At 43.4% G+C, this 22094-nt stretch overlaps 3 protein-coding genes and 1 long non-coding RNA gene across 7 annotated transcripts; 3 read left to right on the plus strand and 1 right to left on the minus strand.

Annotated features, from left to right (window-relative positions):
* Positions 1 to 39: 39 nt before the first annotated feature.
* Positions 40 to 8082, plus strand: LOC118292045 (catenin beta-1). 4 transcript variants are annotated; one of them, XM_035620698.2, is made up of 17 exons: positions 40 to 197; positions 1220 to 1269; positions 1935 to 2144; positions 2244 to 2494; positions 2669 to 2907; positions 3566 to 3767; positions 3906 to 4050; positions 4179 to 4282; positions 4538 to 4672; positions 4792 to 4995; positions 5161 to 5319; positions 5408 to 5527; positions 5752 to 5902; positions 6004 to 6125; positions 6563 to 6623; positions 6828 to 7023; positions 7125 to 8082. In XM_035620698.2, the coding sequence occupies exons 2-16, from the start codon at positions 1257 to 1259 to the stop codon at positions 7016 to 7018; spliced, it is 2307 nt and encodes a 768-aa protein (XP_035476591.1). In that variant the 5' UTR covers positions 40 to 197; positions 1220 to 1256; the 3' UTR covers positions 7019 to 7023; positions 7125 to 8082. The 4 variants fall into 4 exon arrangements, with proteins under 4 accessions (XP_035476591.1, XP_035476590.1, XP_035476593.1 ...); XM_035620697.2 differs by having other exon boundaries at positions 6828 to 8082; XM_035620699.2 differs by lacking the exon at positions 40 to 197 and adding an exon at positions 344 to 518 and having other exon boundaries at positions 6828 to 8082.
* Positions 8083 to 10419: 2337 nt separating this feature from the next.
* LOC118292402 lies at positions 10420 to 15165 on the minus strand. Its single transcript, XR_004786894.2, has 2 exons — positions 14710 to 15165; positions 10420 to 11046 (listed from the first exon to the last, which is right to left on the minus strand). It is a non-coding gene; the product is annotated as an uncharacterized LOC118292402 (long non-coding RNA).
* On the plus strand, positions 10789 to 11832 carry LOC118292401 (forkhead box protein H1-like). The gene is made up of 3 exons (XM_035621328.2): positions 10789 to 10924; positions 11021 to 11116; positions 11224 to 11832. Exons 1-3 carry the CDS (start codon positions 10793 to 10795, stop codon positions 11749 to 11751), a joined length of 756 nt encoding a protein of 251 aa, XP_035477221.2. The 5' UTR covers positions 10789 to 10792; the 3' UTR covers positions 11752 to 11832.
* A 202-nt stretch (positions 15166 to 15367) lies between the features above and the next one.
* LOC118292400 (forkhead box protein H1-like) lies at positions 15368 to 17012 on the plus strand. Its single transcript, XM_035621327.2, has 3 exons — positions 15368 to 15714; positions 15811 to 15906; positions 16014 to 17012. The coding sequence occupies exons 1-3, from the start codon at positions 15583 to 15585 to the stop codon at positions 16635 to 16637; spliced, it is 852 nt and encodes a 283-aa protein (XP_035477220.1). The 5' UTR covers positions 15368 to 15582; the 3' UTR covers positions 16638 to 17012.
* Positions 17013 to 22094: the final 5082 nt, after the last annotated feature.

Genomic DNA, 22094 nt, shown 5'->3' on the forward strand with positions numbered 1-22094 from the left:
ATACTCTATTTTTCTCCTCTCGCCATCTTGATGTTCGATCGCACAGGCGGAAGCAACATCTTCGGCGGAGCAACAGCGGGTGTGGTTCGGACTCTTACGGGTGGTTCACCTATCAGCCCTTTTTTCCCCCAATTTTCAGCCAAGAGAAAAGGGAAACATTCCCTGACAAGAACCACGGAGGAAGCCACTCGACTCTGGTGAGGGTAGTGTGTTTACCACCGCTGCGGTACAGCATGTTCACAGCGCGGCAATGCACGTTTTACCGAAGAAAATCATCTTTGCCGAGGGAGGGGGCTCCGGTGGGGTTTTCTGATTTGGCTGGCAGCACAGCAGGTTTCGTACGGTGGCGCTTGGATCTACTTTTCATACGTCCTGGCGAGCTAGGCTAATCACACCGGAATTTAACATTTCGTGGGGGATTGCTTCGCGGACACGTTTGGAATTACGAAACCATTCATACTAGCAACGGCGTCCAATACTGGTTGTGTCTCTGGACAAGTCCGAAGAATTTGGACTCGGTGGGTGGCGCTCCAAACACTGTTTGTTTATGTTAGCTAGGGAGCTAACTAGCGGAGGGGGGTTAGCTGCGCACGCTACGTTAGCCTAGCGAGCGTCCAAAGGTAAGCTAGCCAACCTGTTAGCTGCCAGCGGAGGCTGCTACGCGCCAGCGCCTCGGTCTCGAATCATAATGTCAATCGAGTGTGTGCGTGGTGATCGATCGACGCGGTCGGTGCGGGGGCTGCGTTTGCGTTTGAAAAAAAAAAAAGAAAAAAGCAAGCGTGTTGATTAGACCCTCCGCGAGAGGAGGAGTCGTGGAAGTGATTGCGGGGCGGAGGGGGTAGTTTCTCTCGTTGGAAACCCAAGCTGCGAGGTCGGAACTTGGCCGTGGTAGGGGGAGGGGGGGGGGGAAATATGCCTTTGATGTTCTTCGCTGCTGAATGGTGAATTGTGTTCGCGCTGGCCTGGAAATACCCACCGCGTCGCTCTCGCGGCTGGAGGTGGAGGCTCGGCATTTCCCCCCCCCCCCTTCGTGCGCACGTCGGAGTCGCAAGGGAGCGGGCGCAGGTAGCGAGGAACGCCGAGGTCGTCCGTTGTCGAGACCGCGGGGAAGAGGAGAACACGCGGACCCACCGCGACCCGGGCTGCCGTCGGCAAACGAGAAGTCGAGGTTGAGTGCGAGTCGTCTCATCTCAACCTGTGTGCGTGTTTCATTTTACAGACATTTCTGCTGTGCGGGTTGAGGGCAGGCGAGAACAATGGCTACCCAGTGTAAGTATGGAAAAAAAAACAAAAACTTCACCACACACCATCGCTTTAAACCAGACCCGTTTTGTTAACACAAACTCGACTTTTAGGAGCTACACATTTAAAGGAAAGTTACCCGTTTGTTAGTGAGGCACCGCGGCCCTTGAGTCGCTGTGGGAGTTGGGGGGCGACAAGGGAGCTAGGTGAGCACATGTCTCAGTGTCCCAAGTAATCAGAACTCCCTGTACGGCCGAGTCATCCCTAGTGGAGAGGAACAAAACCAAAACCTGTTCGAGGATTGTGAGAGGAACTTCATGTTTTCATACTTTTGAGATCGTGATCAGAGCCTCCCGGGTTCAGGCGGAGAGGAATGCAAGGTTTTCCTCTGCTTTTTGTTAGGACCATTTCCTCAAAGAGGATTACACTCATTGGGCACGCTCTCGTTTCATGCACTCCTCCAGTTTTCTGACGGCTAATGATCACCTCTTTGATTGATTGGTTAATTAATTATCAAATTAATTGATTCCGACATTTCTTGTTTTAAGTAACTTGAAATTTCACTAATATTTCATAAAAGATTACTGTACAAAAACAGTCAAATCACTGGTAAAAATTATTCCTGGCTCAAGATCAGAAACTAAATCAAAGAATGGGCATTCCTCATTACGTTTCACCCTTATATTGTGCAGCTGATTTGATGGAGTTGGACATGGCAATGGGAGACAGTAAGGCTGCTGTGAGCCAGTGGCAGCAGCAGTCCTACCTGGATTCAGGCATCCAGTCTGGAGTCACCACCACTGCACCATCTCTGAGTGGCAAGGGGAACCCTGATGCTGAGGAGGATGATCCGTCTCTGTACGATTGGGAGTTCAACCCGCCCTTCACTCCTGAGCCCACAGGTAACTGAGATACAAATACATATCATAGCTACTGTGGCATACATATTGTGATAGTTTCTCTGACAAATTTCCGTAATTGCCATATTGCATTGTTTTCAGACATGGAGGGTTATGCCATGACCCGGGCCCAGCGTGTACGTGCTGCCATGTTCCCCGAGACCTTGGAGGAGGGCATCCAGATCCCACCCACCCAGCTGGATGCTACCCACCCAACAGCAGTGCAGCGCCTAGCAGAGCCCTCTCAGATGCTGAAGCATGCTGTCGTCAACCTCATTAACTATCAAGATGATGCTGAGCTGGCCACCCGCGCCATCCCTGAGCTTACCAAACTGCTCAACGATGAGGACCAGGTATGTGTGCAAATGAGTGAATTGTCTCACAAGCACACTCAAAACTACCAAAATGTCAAAATGGTGCTTGCTGAGTCACTTTTCATATCATTAATAATAAAGTTTATTAGCGATGCAGCTCACACATTCTGCTACCTGATCATGCCGCCCTAACAAATATTTTCTTTTTCCTAGGTGGTTGTAAATAAAGCAGCTGTAATGGTCCATCAGCTGTCAAAGAAGGAGGCATCACGGCACGCCCTGATGCGTTCACCACAAATGGTTTCGGCGGTTGTTCGTGCCATGCAGAACACTGGTGATGTGGAGACGGCTCGCTGCTCTGCTGGCACCTTACACAACCTTTCTCACCATCGTGAAGGGCTCCTTGCAATCTTCAAGTCTGGAGGCATCCCTGCCTTGGTTAAGATGCTGGGGTAAGAACCTGGATAAATTGTAGCTCTAATTTAACTCATATATTATAGGAACTAGTTACTGTTTATTTAGATGAATTAGTTGAAATGGTCTTTGTTTGGGGGGTTTAGCAGAAGAATCTGGCAGTGTTGTATACAGTACTGCCCCATATCCGTGAATGGTAACTTTTACGCATGTCCTTATCTCATTTTTCATTTACAGACTTTGAATTCACTCAACCCACTAGCCAATACCTAGTAAGATGTGTTTCAACATTTGAGTTTAAAATTTGAATACGCTGAAGTGTTAATGGTGCACTGGACTCTGTTCTTCCGAGGACCAGAGATTTACCTTCAATCCAATTCTAATCCAATCCTTTAAAAAGTGTGACAGCCCTGCTCCGCATGTGCGCACGCGCGTGTTTATTCCTTGCACATTCTTAGCTGATGCGACCAATTGAGCCAGTTGTTTTCAACACTTATGGAATGCTGTCTTGCCATCAAACAAATTTTTGATGTGTAAGCCTGATTCATAACGGTCATCTGCTGAGCTGAGTCTTGACAAAAACATGTCATTATGCCTGGTGTAGAAAAATGTGTTATTTGTTTATATTTTTACCAGAAACACTTTTTTTAACATTATTATTATTTATGCATTCGTGTATTTATTTTGTTTTTCCAGCTCACCAGTGGACAGTGTGCTGTTTTATGCCATCACCACACTCCACAACCTGTTGTTGCATCAGGAAGGGGCCAAGATGGCCGTGCGCCTAGCTGGAGGACTGCAGAAGATGGTGGCCCTGTTGTCTAACACCAACGTCAAGTTCCTGGCAATCACCACTGACTGCCTGCAGATCCTCGCATATGGCAACCAGGAAAGCAAGGTATTTAAACTCCGACATATTTATGAGGGCATTCATCCCCTTTCATCCAGATTTGTATGTCCCTCACGTCACTGCTTACAGTACTTGGCTGGAAGCAGTTTGTAACATGTACAAACCTAAATCTGTCTTGATTTTCAGCTGATCATCCTGGCCAGTGGTGGTCCCCAAGCCCTGGTCAACATCATGAGGACATTCACATATGAGAAACTGCTGTGGACCACAAGCAGAGTGCTCAAGGTGCTCTCTGTTTGCTCAAGCAACAAGCCTGCCATCGTAGAGGCTGGTACGTACTACTTCACGTGCAGGAATGGAAAACGTTGCAGTAAAAATATATTTAAATTGACTGGTTCAAACTAAGATGAAAGTGCTCTGACGTGATGATATATTTGTTTGACTATGAATTGTATGCAGGTGGCATGCAGGCTTTGGGGCTTCACCTGACTGACCCCAGCCAGCGTCTGGTCCAGAACTGCCTCTGGACTCTGAGGAATCTTTCAGATGCTGCCACTAAACAGGTACAATACACTCAGTGGTCACAAACCCTAACAACCATTATTCATTCATCATTATATGATACATTTTTTTCTGAACTGTACAGCTATAATCATTTGCCCCCAGTTTTGTTTTGATAGTGTAACTTCTTTCCCATCATTAGAATCTTTTTGATTTTAACTATTTACAAAATCTAAATGAAAAATTGCTGAGAATTAATGCATTCCCCTTCTCCTTTTATCATCTGTTCCTGCTGCCCTGTCCTCTTCTCCCTTCAGGAGGGAATGGAGGGTCTCCTGGGGACCCTGGTCCAGCTGCTGGGCAGTGATGACATCAATGTTGTGACATGTGCTGCTGGCATCCTCTCCAACCTGACCTGCAACAACTATAGCAACAAACTCATGGTCTGCCAGGTACGTATCACTATTAATATCTGTTGTATCTAGATTGTGTATTTTGATTTTTAAAAAGCTTCGTGGTGTCTTATTTTTTGTCCACTGATTTGTCCACTGATTTGATCTCCTCTCGTTAGGTTGGAGGAATCGAGGCTCTGGTGCGAACGGTGCTTCGGGCTGGCGACAGGGAGGATATCACAGAGCCGGCCGTCTGTGCCCTTCGCCACCTGACCTCCCGCCACCAGGATGCTGAGATGGCCCAGAATGCGGTGCGCCTCCACTATGGCTTGCCTGTGGTGGTCAAACTTCTGCATCCTCCGTCCCACTGGCCACTAATCAAGGTCATTAGCCTCCTCGGTTTCTCTACATCTGCACATCCCCCCCCCCCCCCCCCCCCCCCCGACCACAGACATTATTTCCTAACAACTTTGCATATGATGTCGCCATTGATAAGAACATTTTTATTTCCAACCAACCAATATATATTTGATTTTCCCTCTATCTAGGCAACAGTTGGTCTGATCCGGAACCTGGCTCTTTGCCCAGCCAACCACAGTGCTCTGCGGGAGCAGGGAGCCATCCCCCGCCTGGTCCAACTGCTCGTCAGGGCTCACCAGGACACTCAGAGGCGCACCAGCATGGGAGGCAACCAGCAGCAGTTTGTGGTGCGTATACAACCAACCACCCCTTCAGAGTTTCATTATTTGTACATTCAGAACTGATTTTCCCTTTTTCTCCCTCTTACACATACAGGAGGGTGTCCGTATGGAGGAAATAGTGGAAGGATGCACAGGAGCTCTGCACATCTTGGCCCGGGATGTCCACAACAGAATCGTCATCAGAGGACTCAACACCATTCCACTATTTGTCCAGGTAAAACTAAATGCCGTAGATGTTAAATCTCACTACAGAAAAAAACCTCATGAAATGCTGAATGAACTGCTTGTTACTGCCTCTGCAGTTAGAAACTTTTCAGTAATCAAATGGTTAGGGGGAAATAGTTAGAAATATCCAGTCACCTTCGCATTTTCTTCTTTTACCTCATTCTTTTCTTCACTAGCTATACTTTGTCGTAATTACATTTCTGCCATCTGCAGTTACTGTATTCTCCAGTGGAGAATATCCAGCGTGTGGCAGCTGGTGTGCTGTGTGAACTGGCACAGGACAAAGAAGCTGCTGAGGCGATTGAAGCTGAAGGAGCCACTGCGCCGCTCACTGAGCTGCTGCACTCCCGCAATGAGGGTGTTGGTGAGTAAACATGTGAACAAATGAAGAAGACCATGCCCAGGTTTTGAATTGTCAGTGCGAGTTACTTGAACTTGTGTTTTGCGATGCATTTTCTCCCGCAGCAACCTATGCTGCAGCCGTCCTGTTCCGCATGTCAGAGGACAAGCCCCAGGACTACAAGAAACGTCTGTCGGTGGAGCTGACCAGCTCTTTGTTCAGAACTGAGCCAATGGCCTGGAACGAGGTACTCACACGGATGTGTATAGGCAGGGGCAACAAACTCTTCTTAGCAGGTTTTGGGTTATACAATGTAAGGGTCTGCGGATGAGAGCAACAAGCGCACTGTGAAGTACTCAAAATCAACCCAGACTTGGATGTTTGCTAGGGGCTTTTGCCTGCAGCACAACATATGGAAAAAAAACACAAACAAATCACACGATGAAAGGAGCCTTGATGAATTGTGATTTGTAGTTATGTACATAGAAAATAATTTATATTTTGTGCAGAACCTGATGTATTATCTTCACTCTTTCTTATTATGTGTGATTTCTTCATTATCTGGGTCTTTGATTGTTTGATTTTATCATTGTATTCTTTTGCATTTTTTGTAAAGCACTGTGACCTGCTCTGTCAAAGGTGCTATATCAGAAAAACTTAACTTACTCTTTTGATCTTTTCTAGACTGGAGACTTGGGGCTGGATATGGGAGCTCAGGGAGACCCTCTGGCTTACAGACAGGATGGTGAATAACTTTTTCTTTTTTCATCTCTTATGAAATGAATGAAAACTCCCACCCTTTTATGTAAATTATCTGTTTACCATCTGATTTTCTGCATTTCTTTCAGTGTGCTAAGTACGGTGTCTATCTAATGTATTCCTTGACAAAAGGCACAGAGCAAATTTTTTTGGCAGCAGTTGTACAGGTTTTTGGTTTCTGCCTTTTCAGATGGAGGCTACCGGGCTTACCCAGCAGCCTACGGCCAGGACTCCCTGTTGGACCCAATGATGGAAGGCGCCGACTACCATGCTGACACTCTCCCTGACCTGGGCCACCACACTGACCCGCTGCCTGACCTCGGCCACACCCAGGACCTGATGGACAGCAACCAGCTGGCCTGGTTTGACACTGACCTGTAGGATTGGTGAGACCGACTTCCACAAAACTCCAAAATTACATAGTTGATAGTATTGATATGAATGGCAGCACATTGATTTCATATTTTTGACCTGTGTTCTTTTGCAGTCGTATTCTGATAGAACCTGCATTGTGATTGGCCTGTATTGTCTGATGCAGCATTATGATTGGCCTGTAGAGTTGTTGAAGGTAAAGAGAGGAATAAGGGGTCTTGGAAAGTGCCTGACACAAGCAAACAAAGAAGATGGTTGCCACGGGAATGTTAAAGCAAGTTGAAACAGGGGAAAAGAAAGGGTTTAAGTAATCAGAGATGTGGAATCGCACAATTGAGGTCTTGGAGCAGGTTACCTATATGGATGAGTGCACATGAGGTGGATCTTAAAAGTTTGAAACACATGTTTTAACCTTGCCTGTATTCTTATCAGTTTTTGTTTCTATTTTTCTTATTCTATTTTTTTATTTCTTTTTGTATTACTCATTCTCTGTTATGGTACTGACCCAGCTTGCCTTCACACTAGCCATCTTCATTTTCTCTTCAATGCTAATCATTTGTAATTTCCTCTTTTTTTTAAACGTATATTACATGTAGTGTTAAGTTATAGTGATATTATACAATGTTCCTTTGGTTTATGGCCGAATGTGTAGAACACTAATAATCAGTTGAATTGTACTCTGAATTAAAGTGTAACATTGTGTAGTTTTTTTTATAATCTCAGAAATGGAGAATTATGCATTCTTAATATGTGCTTGTTTAAGCATAAAATATGTCAAGTGTCACAAATGTTCTAAAGAGGGATATGGGTGAAATTGAGGGGGGGGGGTGGGGATAAAATCTAGAGACAAGTGTTTTATATACAGTATCACTAGTAGGTTAACAACTATTTTGTATGCTATGATTGGATGTCTGATAGAAAAGACTTTAACGCTATCATTGGTGGTCTAATAAAACCCAGTTTTATGTGCTGTCAAGGGTAGCTAGGTTGACGAAAACAGTTGTAGTCCTGCTGTTCTTATTTTGGAGACGAGGTTATGACACGGCTGAACAATAAAATGGCATTTTATTTCATTTGGTCTCTGCCCCGTGTCTTCTGTCGTCTGTCTTCTGTCCTTGTGATAATGTTCACCTTTAGCATTAATGAACACAATTGGACATTTTTAATGAGAAATGTAAAAGCAAAACTGCAGCAATAACATTAACTTATCCAGTTATTTCATATCTTTTGTTACGTGTTATTTTTTCACACTGCATAATGCGACAAGCTTTTAAAAAGCAACACATTGACAAAGACTAAACCGTCGGTTTCCAACCTTTTTGACGTCTGACATCACAGAGCGGTTTGTGTGTTGTCACGGTCAGATGTCAGATCTCATGAGTTTTAAACCGCTAAAAGTTTTAAAAAAAATACTTTAGTGTTTTGTGTATTTCTTTTTCCCTTTTCAATCTCAACCCGATTAATCTGGTGTTCCTGTATATATAAACTAGATAGAATCAAACCAGCTCCACCTCCAGCAGCTACAACAGTAATGTGATTCTTACACACTGATGCTTTAATATTAATCATTTAGTTGTCAAATATAATTTAATGTCATACATCAAATGGACCAAACCTGTACTCTTTACTTGATACTTCAACTACGTATTCTGTTAATGTGCCCCTGCCCCTGAGGGAGTGAGTGACGTTAAGAGTGCACTGGTTAAGAATGGGGAGAGCAAAGACATAAAAAGGTCTATTTAAAAAAATATATATCTTAAAAAGGATTTGTTTTTAATGTTTACACTCAGCTACTTTTGGCAATGATCTATTAATTCAGGCACTTAAAACAGGTCTTTCGGTTCAATAGGACATTAGAGTCAAAGTGTGTATTCTATGTTAATGAGAGGGACCTTTTCATGAGTGAATGAGCTCAGAATACTCGGGTGGGGCCTTGCACGCGATAAACAGATCCAGTCAAGTGGCTCATCTGGAAGTTCGATAGCTTTGTTTAGTTTGTGTATTATGATGAAAATCTACAGGATGAACAATGGGACACACTGTTGGACCTTTAAGGGTTCAAGGCAGCCGGAATCACCAGTTCATGAGTGCAGTCCTCACTACACGCACCGTAGCAACACAAGTGCATATGTATTCAGAAATGTTTAATATGCAAAAAAACAATCAAGAAAACTCATGCTGGAGTTTTAAAAATAAATCTAAGGGAAATGTGCAGTAGGCCACAGCTCTACAAAGAGTTCTAGCGCCCTTCATTTCATTTGCTGTGATTGTACAGACCGAAACCCGACTGCTTTGTCCCACTCTCACCGCTCCTGTTTTCATTCTCGGTCACTGCAGTTGCCCTAAAAAGCCACTGCTACTTGCTCGGCAATGACAAAGCAAGCGACTGTAGCATACACCACTTCCTATAATTATTCCCATATTTCTTCCATAAGGCAATGGTTTGTTCGGCCTTGGTGGAGGTGTGATCGGAAAAAAAAGGGATTGAGCAAAATACTGCCTTAAAGCCTTCATTTCAATCTGATGATTTGTAGTGGATGGGGCCGTGACTATTTGAATAATGTTATTAAAGGCACTGGATTTCCAGTCAGAACACAGTGAAGATGTTGGCGTCTCAAGTGGAGCGCAGACGAGGTGAAAATCTCTGGAATGTGACTGAAGACTTCTCCAGTCAAGAGCATCGTGCTCGTTGTACCCGTCACATTCCAGTGTTTTTTCACCTTCTATCCGGCCTTTGTCTGTGAAAGTGATTTACTTGTTCGTGAAGCAGCACACTGGCTGATATTCATTATTCATTCTTTAAATCAAAAAAGCTCAAATACTACCAGATAAATTCAAAATTGTCTACAAATTACAGAAGCCGTATTTGACAACGAATGCCCAACCATTTTAACTGTTGGAGAATACATTTGCTGTCAAAACTTGGAAGTGCCACAGGTTTTAATATCAGTAAATCACATTTTATATGCTCAAATGTGTTCTGTGTGAAGGATCTGAAGATTTTTTTTTATCACTGTTTTTGAAGCCAACAACTGTGTCCCTGCTTTATTTTTGTCAATCCTTATTTACCTTTAGATTGAAAAATGTTCAATCAGACTTTTTCCCTCTGAGCGCTATTTATGATAAACCTTGGACTTGTTCAGTAAGACCCTTTTTCCTTCTCAGTCACCATAGTGTTTATTGAAAGGACAACATAGATAACCACTATTACTGTAAGGTGGCAATAAGTGTCCACTCAGAGATGAGATTCCTGTACATACAACTTATATACAACACCAATTTTCAGATTATTTTATCTTTTAATTTGTATATTGGCTGGTTGGATATTTATAAGATAAATAAATAAATGAACAACAAAAGTAAAAGCTAATCATTTGTACAATGCCTTCAAACAAAACTGGACATTTAAATGCTGCTGTAGCAGTTATTTTATTTCCACATGAGGAAAGAAAATCATTATTGTATAATTGTAGTGTATTATTAGGGAGAAAATAAATGTCTCCCCTGTTGTGAACAAAGATACAGATTAAACTCTGAGCATCTAGACAGATATGCTGATGAACTGTTGGAAATGGATTGTTACTCTGATCACTGGCTCCGCCTTCAGCAGTAACGGCTCATCCATGAAAAGGTTCTCATTAACCTGCAGTGCACGCCCTCTAATGCCCCATTGTCCAAGCAGGACAGATATATCCAGGGCGGACCACTGCAGGTCCACATGTGCACTCAGTCACTCTGTCGACAGCACCACTCTGCGTGAGACTTGACTCTCTGACCAACAAGATGCAGGACAGGACGAAGAAGTGTGGAGCTCAGCTGCAGGAGAGAGGTTTGTCCAGGAAGAGCACCACCTACCTGGCCAAGATCGCTGTCGTCCTCCAGGCTGCTCCAGGCAAGATGCTCACTTTTACTCAGGTAAGAAACACTCAAGCCACTCGTGATTAAGAACGACTGACTTGCGAAACGCACACTGTTGTTCAAAAACTAAACTTCAACCTGATGCTTTTCTAGTTGATGGACAGGCTGGCACCACTCATCTGTGAAGACAGCAAATCAGTTGAGAACAACATCAGAGTCTGTTTGTCAACCCACTCGTGTTTTGTCAAGGTAAGAGATTATTCCAGGAGTTTGATTCATGAGTATAATAGTGCGAAAGCAACATATGACTCCTCAGTCTGTGAAAACTCTTAAACTCAGCGTTGCTGTGTTTTCAGATTCCACTGGTCCCAGATTCATTTCACAGTAAGAGGAACTACTGGAAACTGGACTCCAGTCAGATCACTGTGAAGATGGTGCGTCGTCACTTCAAAGGAATCCTGCAGCTCTTCCCTGAGTTGGCCTGCCAAGTGGAAACGGAGCGCAGGAGCAGACAGTCGAAGCCCTGCTCCCCTCTCCCCTCTCCTGACCCTGCGGCCTGCAAAGCTGTTCAGATCCGATGCGAGGCAAAGTTCAGCAGTCCTTTCTCCATCGAGTCCCTCCTGAAGAGGGACAGTCCCTCGGCCCGGCCCTCCAGACCTTCTCCTCTCTCCAGTGTGCCGGTCAGAGCGGAGCAGCAGCTCGGACAAGTCAGGACAAAGAGGAGCCTCAGCTGGGACTATGAGGAGCCTCTTCTCCTTCAGGCCTCAGCTGGAGGTTCCCCCGTCTACACAAGAGCAACTCCTTATTTCACCAACCCACCCGGCAGTTACATCACTTACTCTGTGTCTGCTTTTACCCACGATTCTCTTCATTTGTGGCTGTAATATGTTGTAGCCCTGAGATGGCAGCTTTCTGGAGCACTTTATACTTTCAATAAAAAAAAACTAAAAACCACAGTTTCTCTGATTGTCTTCAATAAGATGGAAAACAATCAACACTTGCCCAGTAAAAAAAACCTGACTAACCATATCCAGACGTACTATCATATGAAAAATGTGTGAGGATCACATAAAAGTTTTTCAGAAAAATTCTCATTTGACACTTAAAATAAACAACAACGGAAAACTCAGATCGAATGCAAGATCAAATGCACAATTCCCACAGTAAACCTGCAGGTCTATACTCCGAATGACAATGGCTGCAACCAATGAGGCGAGAATCGCTCGAATGTGACTGATTAAAATCAGAACAATATTCGTAGCCGATGTTTTTAAGCAGAAAGCTTTCGGCAACATTCCAGTGATTTTCACCTCGTCTGACCTTCACTATAGTGAGATTTAAAGTCAGATGTGAAGAAACAGAAAAAGCATTTCAACTGGCACACGATTAACATGTGTGAAATCAAGCTGCATGGATGAATATACAATGTTGTCTAATCTCTGTCTGTGCTGTTTCTGTTTCAAATGAGAACTTACAGATGAAACTGTCTCCAACTGATGGTGGGCAAAATATGAATATAAAAAAATATTTAAAAAACCCAAAAAGGACACGACGCACAACTACAAATTGATGAAGCAACAGACATTAGCTCCACCTCAACAAGCTCCAACATCACAGCGTGCTGCTCAGCCTACATATCAATGTATTAACAGTAATGAAGGGGGCAATTCTGCATAATGAGCACTCGACTGATAGGATTCATTTAGCAGGTAATCATTTTTTTACTCACACCAGTTTTGGAACACCCCACTTTGTCCGTTTTTATATATTATAAAATATTATTATATAATAATTGGGAGGCTCTGTGCTTACATGCATCCTCTTGATGGTCTTAGTGGCCCCATGAGCGAGTATGTGGTGTGTGCTGCCCCCTGTTGGGCAGACAGGGGAACCTCCAGCTGAGGCCTGAAGGAGAAGAGGCTCCTCATAGTCCCAGCTGAGGCTCCTCTTTGTCCTGACTTGTCCGAGCTGCTGCTCCGCTCTGACCGGCACACTGGAGAGAGGAGAAGGTCGGGAGGGCCGGGCCGAGGGACTGTCCCTCTTCAGGAGGAACTCAATGGAGAAAGGACTGCTGAACTTTGGCTGGCATTGGATCTGAGCGGCTTCGCAGGCCGCAGGGTCAGGAGAGGGGAGAGGGGAGCAGGGCCTCGATGGTCTGCTCCTGTGCTCCATTTCCACTTTGCAGGCCAACTCAGGGAAGAGCTGCAGGATTCCTCCTTTGAAGTGACGACGCACCATCTTCACTGTGCTTTCCAGTAGTTCACCTTTGGATATCAAGTTACTAAAACATCAGCATTTAAGTGATTTACTTTTTCTGTATTTGTCTGCTGCTCAAGGCACTCGGTCCAATTTTGTTTTAAGGGGTACAGGCAACTAATTGACCTTTACTGTTTTGTCATTCAAACTATTAAAAACTGACAAACGATATTGTAAATAAAAGCTGTAGGCACAGGGGTCTCAGGTGTGAACGGACACATCATCGTTTGCCCCATCCCAGTGAAAAATGTGTCTTTATATCCTTTGTACATTTTTACACTTTGATAAGTGTAAAAATGTGACCGACTGATATTCAAACGTGTGGAACATCAAGTTTCCACAGTGAATAAACCCAACACTTAAACACGTTGGACATTCTTTATCAACTATTAGTTTCTGACATGGCATAATATGAATTCTTATTATTTAAAATCTTTTTGTTCTATTTTGTACTGCGATGATTTAAAGAATAACAAATGAATTGGGGATTTCTCAGATGAAACCAAAGTGCTTCTTCACAAACAAGTAAATCACTCTGACAGACAAAGGCTGTTAATGAGGTGACAAACACTGGAATGTGACGGGTACAATGAACACAACGTTTTGACCAGATGAGTCTTTGGTCACATTCCAGTGATTTTCACCTCATCTTCAGATTACACTCAGTGGACTGACATGTTATATTTACTCTGCTGTAGTTTTTTCAAGACAATAATGAAGAAAAATGGTTTTTTTTGTCATTAATAAATGTCCTGAAAATGTGAAGTGTTTCATTTTAAATGTTATGATGTTCACAGTGTCACTGGCACCAGCATCTCGGAACTAAACCAGATGCTTTGTCTGCCACAGCCCTGTCCTCTCCTTGTGTTTACAGGGAAAGCGGACCCTAAACACAGTCATGTTGTATACTGATATTGTGTTATACACACACTATATTTGCTGGCATGAAATTATAATTTACTCAATAAAATGTCTTATCAGAACCAGAACTGCTGAGTGTTCTGTACAACCTTTTTCAAAGTAGCATCTGAATTGTATCAAAAAATTAATACACTGGAAATATTGTTACTGAAATATAGATGACTGAATATTCATTAATACACAAATAGCTAATTGACAAGCATGTTAGTAAATTAGATAATCAAAATCAATCTGAGGAATCCTTTGTTTCTCTGTTGGAATCTTAAAAAAATAAATCCAAACAGAACCAGTTGTGACACTACAGTTTACATGACAGAATATGAGGATTTCTGATAGTAATAATATAATGTGATGTTTGCATTTTGGAAGAGGTCAAAGGTCAGACATCATGTGCTTCAATTCCCCGATTGGGCTTTCTGCCTGAGTTAACATAGGGATTGGAAGGAAACTTGTGATAACGTTAGTTGTGATGCAAACAAAATATAACCTGGAACAAGCCCTGGAAACCGGGATTGACCTATCCAAGGTTGGATGTTATAGGGGATACTTCGCCTGGCTCTCTGAGCAGAACCCAGGGCGGCTGAATCACACACCTTCAATCGGAGAGAAAGTGAAATCAGCTGCTGCGTGTGGTGTTTTGTCAAAAGTGAGTCTCGTCCATTCACCTGGGTCAGTATCCGAATTGGTTCTTGTCTTTGCACGAGGCATCCGGCACAGGTAACGTGGTTCACGCATCTGAATGGGGATCACCGATGCAAATCGCCTTCACCGTTATGTGGCTCAATAGACAATAGGTGTGACTTGAAAGCAGTGATGAGCGATGTGCGAACCGCTGGAATGTGATTACATTGCTTACTGGAATGTGTTGTGCCAGACGTCGAGGAGTAAAAATACAAAACGAAAAACATCTCAACTTGTGGAGAAAGGCAGAACACAAAGTTTAGCTAATAATTCTTTCTGCAGATAGCTGAGATCAAATGGTGCCTTGAGTTTTGTTCTCTGGCCTAATATTTGAATGACAATGTAATATTTTGTATATTTTTCCCGGTGTCTGATCTGTCAACAGTGACAGACCACAGTCAAACTCAACCAAACTTAGTGCTTAAAATCTTATCTTAATAGAATCATCTGTCTGATGTTAGAGTTGCCTGACGTCTGATTTAATTGTAAAAAAAAACAAACAAAGTCTCTAATTTAGATTTCCCTAATGTGTGCACACATATAATGTTGGTCCTCTGATCTGTTGTTCTAAGTAGAGATCAAAGGTGGGGATGGGGAGATCAGACTCCAGCACATTCAGATATGCTGATGAACTGTTGGAAATGGATTGTTACTCTGATCACTGGCTCCGCCTTCAGCAGTAACGGCTCATCTGCCCATGAAAAGGTTCTCATTAACCTGCAGTGCACGCCCTCTAATGCCCCATTGTCCAAGCAGGACAGATATATCCAGGGCGGACCACTGCAGGTCCACATGTGCACTCAGTCACTCTGTCGACAGCACCACTCTGCGTGAGACTTGACTCTCTGACCAACAAGATGCAGGACAGGACGAAGAAGTGTGGAGCTCAGCTGCAGGAGAGAGGTTTGTCCAGGAAGAGCACCACCTACCTGGCCAAGATCGCTGTCGTCCTCCAGGCTGCTCCAGGCAAGATGCTCACTTTTACTCAGGTAAGAAACACTCAAGCCACTCGTGATTAAGAACGACTGACTTGCGAAACGCACACTGTTGTTCAAAAACTAAACTTCAACCTGATGCTTTTCTAGTTGATGGACAGGCTGGCACCACTCATCTGTGAAGACAGCAAATCAGTTGAGAACAACATCAGAGTCTGTTTGTCAACCCACTCGTGTTTTGTCAAGGTAAGAGATTATTCCAGGAGTTTGATTCATGAGTATAATAGTGCGAAAGGAACATATGACTCCTCAGTCTGTGAAAACTCTTAAACTCAGCGTTGCTGTGTTTTCAGATTCCACTGGTCCCAGATTCATTTCACAGTAAGAGGAACTACTGGAAACTGGACTCCAGTCAGATCACTGTGAAGATGGTGCGTCGTCACTTCAAAGGAATCCTGCAGATCTTCCCTGAGTTGGCCTGCCAAGTGGAAACGGAGCGCAGGAGCAGACAGTCGAAGCCCTGCTCCCCTCTCCCCTCTCCTGACCCTGCGATCTGCAAAGCTGTTCAGATCCGATGCGAGGCAAAGTTCAGCAGTCCTTTCTCCATCGAGTCCCTCCTGAAGAGGGACAGTCCCTCGGCCCGGCCCTCCAGACCTTCTCCTCTCTCCAGTGTGCCGGTCAGAGCGGAGCAGCAGCTCAGACAAGTCAGGACAAAGAGGAGCCTCAGCTGGGACTCTGAGGAGCCTCTTCTCCTTCAGGCCTCAGCTGGAGGTTCCCCCGTCTGCCCAACAGGGGGCAGCACACACCACATACTCGCTCATGGGGCCACTAAGACCATCAGGAGGATGCATGTGAGCACAGAGCCCTCATACCCCATCTACACCAGAGCAGCTCCTTATTTCACCAGCCCACCCAGCAGTTACATCACTTTCTCTGTGCCTGCATTTACCCAAGATTCTCTCTGCTTCCGTTTGTGAAAATTTGTTTTTTCCCCCCCTTCTTCAAAATTGCACTTTTAAAATGTTTTTGTTTTTGAGTTGACCATTTCAGTGCGATTTCTTTTTATCTCAGACAAACATTTGTCATGTGTGTGCTGTGTCATAAGTGTTTCATTAATTTCAGGCTGGGATGAAATCGCCTGACTTTCTTCATGTAGTCTTATAGTTTAAAGACTTGAAGTATCTCGTGCATGCTGACATTTTATATATATTTGTTTTTTTTTTACATTGTGACTTTTGTTTGAGGTCAGTATATTATGACCACGAGAGGGCAGACTAGTATTTCAAAGTTGACCTTGAAATGCAGCGATAGTCTGTCAAAAAACAATTAAAGACATGTCTTCTACATCCTGATTCATCGGACTCTGATATTTAGATTCTGTTGCTTGTGCACAGTTTTACATCTGATGTTACCTGGTCTCGGGACATGAACGCAGCATTAAAAAGTCTACGTGATGACTGCAGGCGATTGATGAAGAAAACCACAAGCTTTGTGTGCTGTGGCTGCAGTCATCCTATTTAGTGGGTGACACAAGACCGAGTTGACTGACCACAGTGGCGAGGTTGAGCTGAGCAAACGAAATCTGTTTGCTTTATTGTTTGCAGGACATCTGAGGCACGCGGTGCATCGTCGGGTCTATAATTGTATCGCTGCTGAAGTTCACTTGAACATCCCGTTGAGGAGGTAGCGGAGGTATTATAGATGTATCTGGAACAAAAATGTTGCTGTTTGCAAGAAAAGCGGACAGAGATTCCTTCGACGACATGTGGAGGCTGGTGGATGGAATTTGGCACTACACAGTGCAGCACAGCGATTAATGCAGCTTTAGACTACGGAGAGTGGAGTCGCATTTAATATACCCTTCAGCCATTAAGGACTTATTGAGAGTCCAAAGGGCCAGAGTCAGGGACAATGTAAAAACAAACAGACCCTATATATTAAAGTTTGCTTGTACGGAGCCATGTTATACAGTTCTGAACAAACACCAATACGGCAAAAAGTTCATGTATTACCAGAATGAACTGAGCAGTCAATGGACACCAGTCGGCTAGGTCACAGGCAAAGTAGTTCAACACGTGCAAAGTTCACAAACAGGCTTGCTAGTAAGAAAGACAATGGTGTGCAAGTACCGGGGATTAGCTGAAATATTTTCTGCCGATAGCACACAGCAGGGCCTTTGAAAATCCAGTCTGTCTGAAGAATTGACGTATGTATCACATGAAACATGCTTCAAACGAGATGCTGTCCTTGCACACCCGTGCAGACGCTCAGCCATTTACCGCCAATTGGTCGTAAATTATCTGAAGTGTGGCAATTATGCAGAGACTTGGTTGCATTTGTGCAGTTATAGGCATCACTCTTGAGTCATGAAGCAAATGATTTTATGGACGCGAGGGCAAAGTGAGATGTTAATTCATATTCATTTGTAAACCCCCACAAACACACACACACACACACACACACACACACACACACACACACACATACACACACACAGGCACACACACAAACACATTGACAGCCCTTGTCATTGTCAGGACTTTCTCACAGATAATATCAGAGCATGTGAGTCGAAAGCACAATGAAGACAGGGTGTCTGTCATGAGACAGGAAGTTGGCCTGACAGAGGGAAAGGAAGAGGAGTCGAGTGAGCTCAGCACTGTGCATCGCATGCCCACCACATACTTCCACCCAGTGGGATTACTGGTGGACGACCTAGATGACGAGGCAGCCCTCCTGCCATCCATCTTTTGTTTGTTTGTTGTTTTGTTTGTTTCCCTCCCTCCCTCCGCTGACTAGTCAACAGAGATTACACTCAGAGAGCCTGGCAGTCGAACCAAATGGCTCAGCATGTGACTGACTGAATGACACATTGAGGGACCGGGGACAAAAAAAAAGAAAATGACCCCAAGGGATTTCACTAATATCTTTAATGCACAGTCAGAGGAAACATAAGCTTGTCTGTCTATTATTGGTACTATATTATTGTTATTATTATTGGTATAACTACTGTTATGGGTCAGTTGCAGGTTTGTTTTTATTGATTGAACAAATGCTTTTAAGCATTAATCCCCCCCGAATGTTACGCTGTGCAGAGGATCTCCGCTGTACCATTTGCATATTACTCTGGATCTCACAGATTTTCTTCACCTTACCCTGTGCAAGTGTTGTATCTCTGTTTTGTGTGGAGCCAATCCCAGCTGACACTGGTCCAGAAGCATGCGGAAGGGTCAGTCACAGGACGTCTGATGTTCTGTCCACTAAATTTAAACAAGCCTCTCTTCATAACCAAAAACTCCCCTTCATTTTGGTGATTTGTTATAGAAATAAAGGTCAAGAAGATTTTTCCCGATTGCCTTCAGCCTGTTTGTGTGTGTGTGTGTGTGTGTGTGTGTGTGTGTGTGTGTGTGTGTGTGTGTGTGTGTGTGTGTGTGTGTGTGTGTGTGTGTGTGTGTGTGTGTGTGTGTGTGTGTGTGTGTGTTTGTTTCAGGCTAATCTTTAGACAGTTGATCTGCAGCTTGTTTACATGTAGGCTTGGAGACACCATGGGAGCCCGACGCACTTGAGGACAAAAGCACTAATTTTAGCTCCCAACTTCCACTTCCTCCCATTGGACAGGGACTGTGGAATAATGATTAAATAGGTCACTGTCATCGTTATGAATTATTTACCATAAAAAAATGAGGTCAAGGAACAAACATTTGACTTATTTTACTTTGCATACATATTTATTATCATGATTTATTTGCTCGATTGATTGACTGTATGCTTTTGTGCAATGTCTGCAAAGCATCTAAAGTAGCTGTCGCCTTTCTTACACCTCAGTATCTGAAAGCGGTATTTGTTACATAAAACTGAAATACACAAATAAGTTTCTCAAATGTCTTTAAGGAAAGTGTCTGTGAAGATTCCCAGTCACTTGGAAAATCTACTTACAGAATATACAGTTACTTTAAAATCATTAAATGTAGTTTTTTTTTAATTGTTTTTCCTAATATCAATGTAATTTTCTTATTTTTAAAACGTTTTCAATCAGAATCAAAATAGGAATCAGAATCATGTTTATTGCCACATTCAAAGGAATTTGATTTGTCGTTTTGGTGCACAACAAAACAAATTAAAAAGAAAGTGCTGCGTGTACAATGTTCCGTGCTTAACTTTTGAATAACTGCCTCGTTTTCTTAAATCTAAATCTAAATTTTTGTTTTTTATTGTCTAATGCATTCCCATGTAGAGCACAATGAGTTGCCTCGTGTCTAGTGGGTGCCAATCAAATAAACCTGTCTCGTCTTGTACTCACGCCCAAATGTCCCGAGTACGAACTGGGACGTGCCCTAAGAGGATAAGGGAGCACATCATCGACATCCGTTCACAACAGTCAACAACAATCGGGACAGTCACGTCGCGCTCGTCGGCCTCGTCCTCATCCAGGCCCCGCCCCCCTCCCACAGGAGCTGCTGTCACTACAACTGTGCATCGATACCGCCCGCAGGCATGTGCCGCGTTCAAGAGCTCCACGTCAAAAAAATTTTTTATTTATATCTTTTTTGTAGTGGCCCCAGTATTTCCGGTGTCTGTTTGTTTTTTATTTTGTATGGTACTTTGTGCAGACCCGCAAATGATGTAGAAATATTTGTTGAATTTACCAGTTTGATAACAAAGTTGAAATAATCAACAATCATTTTATGATGATGAATACATACAGTAGCCGCCCACGGTTTTAAAATTCCACGAACGGTTAGAATATGCAAAACTATATGCATTTAAACTAGCGTCTGCTCAGTAAAATGCTATTTACATATTAATACCTCTGTGCTAATAATAAATTGATAATTGGTTACTTTTGTTGATTTATTTACATTTTGCGAGTAATATTGTTCACTGTGCATTATGAATCCAGGACTTTGGCTATTGTTATCTGTTGTACAAGTTAAACAGCCTAATTGCCCTCCTTTTCCTACCTCAGTGAATTTTGTGTTATCACAGTGGCACAATTTTAAGACAGCCCATGAGGCATTACACACCAATGATACAGTAAGAATACACAGTTTTGTGTGGAAAGTGTTTTTTTTTCACAGTTCAAATGGCCAAAACGTGTTTTAAGGTTGTTATTGATGTAATGATATGATGAGGGCATCTAAGTGGAAAACCCTGACGCTTGAGAGGTTCTATTTTTTTTAAATATAATTTTTGGGTGCCAGTGCAGAAAAATGTATTGTCCTCAGGCAGAGTGGGAATGACCTTTGATCTACAATAGTGATATTGTGGGATTATAATGCCTGATTTTGTTTCTTTATCCTCACTCCAAGGTTGATTTAAAAAAAAAATAATTCACAGCCAAGTTATCTGGGCCACTGACTTATTCTTCAACAACACAGACATTAAGGTACGCAGCACAATATCAAAAACAAATTGTCAATCATTGATTTGAAAATATGGCACGGTATTCACAGCCTTCACCAGGGCACCGAGTTAATCAACAGGAAATTCTCCTTCGCCAGTCAACCTCCTTCCTGGAGCCCATTTGTCCTCTTTGTTGCTCCTCGGGTATCTTTCAATGTGGTGGTTCGACATCATGGGGAAATGACAAGGGATGTGAAGATGGATGAAAACATGAAGACACTTCTTATATCTGTGCATTAAATGCAAGGACAGCAGCCGGTTAGCTCAGCTTATGGCTTAATCAGTGGAAACGGGCCTAAGAGCTTGTCTGGCTCTGTCCACCTACCAGCACCTCTCACTGCTTATCAGTGGCATGGCACCAAAAAATCAGGGCCTTCCACCTGTTTCCCTCCTTCCCTTTGAAGACATAACCTTGTCGTGCCTGTACAAAAACTGAATCTATAATGACATGAAAAGCATCTTTGGAGCTCATTAGTTTGTCTGCACAGTCTGAAAGCTCCGATCCCCCCCCCCAACGACATGACTGTGTGACTCCTCTCCATTCTTATTTCTTCTAGTGCCCCCTCTACTCTCATGCACCACACACCTCCTTGCTCCCAACCCAATAGTCCAGACACCGTTTATATATAAACCCTGTTGTCCTGCAGTACCTGAACTCCACCTGTGACACAACAGGGGCTGTTACCCCATTCTTCCCTCTGTACAGTATGTCACATTGAATTTTTTTTTTATTTCACTATTAGGCTCTAATAATTACAAGCAAATTGATAGGAGCTGCGTCAAGATGTGGAAGAACGTCCGCTCCTCTGAGATCACACCTCCGTATTATAGGTCTGAGTCTAACTGAGTGCAGTCTCGCCCACCAGCTACAACGTCCTGTCATGCTGACCTCACATATTTTCCTCAGGAATCTAAACAGGGGCTGGGTAGGAGCAGTTTCCACTTTACTAACCGGTCCAACTTCATCTGCAGAGGCTGACCTGCTGCTGCTGGAATGTGCTTCCTGAATGCAGAAAAATTGCTTTTTTTTA

The sequence above is a fragment of the Scophthalmus maximus genome, chromosome 22 (genome assembly GCF_022379125.1).
Source record: "Scophthalmus maximus strain ysfricsl-2021 chromosome 22, ASM2237912v1, whole genome shotgun sequence".
Classification (NCBI taxonomy): Eukaryota; Metazoa; Chordata; class Actinopteri; order Pleuronectiformes; family Scophthalmidae; genus Scophthalmus; species Scophthalmus maximus.

What these genes read in the sequence shown, in the direction of transcription:
- LOC118292045 (XM_035620697.2), top strand. An exon ending in CAGATGCTGCCACTAAACAG is followed by an intron (nt 4,283 to 4,537) that starts GTACAATACACT and finishes TTCTCCCTTCAG; the next exon opens with GAGGGAATGGAGGGTCTCCT. An exon ending in CCATTCCACTATTTGTCCAG is followed by an intron (nt 5,528 to 5,751) that starts GTAAAACTAAAT and finishes TGCCATCTGCAG; the next exon opens with TTACTGTATTCTCCAGTGGA.
- LOC118292401 (XM_035621328.2), top strand. Translation starts at nt 10,793, where the DNA reads ATGCAGGACAGGACGAAGAAGTGTGGAGCTCAGCTGCAGGAGAGAGGT. An exon ending in AGATGCTCACTTTTACTCAG is followed by an intron (nt 10,925 to 11,020) that starts GTAAGAAACACT and finishes ATGCTTTTCTAG; the next exon opens with TTGATGGACAGGCTGGCACC. An exon ending in CCCACTCGTGTTTTGTCAAG is followed by an intron (nt 11,117 to 11,223) that starts GTAAGAGATTAT and finishes CTGTGTTTTCAG; the next exon opens with ATTCCACTGGTCCCAGATTC.
- LOC118292400 (XM_035621327.2), top strand. Translation starts at nt 15,583, where the DNA reads ATGCAGGACAGGACGAAGAAGTGTGGAGCTCAGCTGCAGGAGAGAGGT. An exon ending in AGATGCTCACTTTTACTCAG is followed by an intron (nt 15,715 to 15,810) that starts GTAAGAAACACT and finishes ATGCTTTTCTAG; the next exon opens with TTGATGGACAGGCTGGCACC. An exon ending in CCCACTCGTGTTTTGTCAAG is followed by an intron (nt 15,907 to 16,013) that starts GTAAGAGATTAT and finishes CTGTGTTTTCAG; the next exon opens with ATTCCACTGGTCCCAGATTC.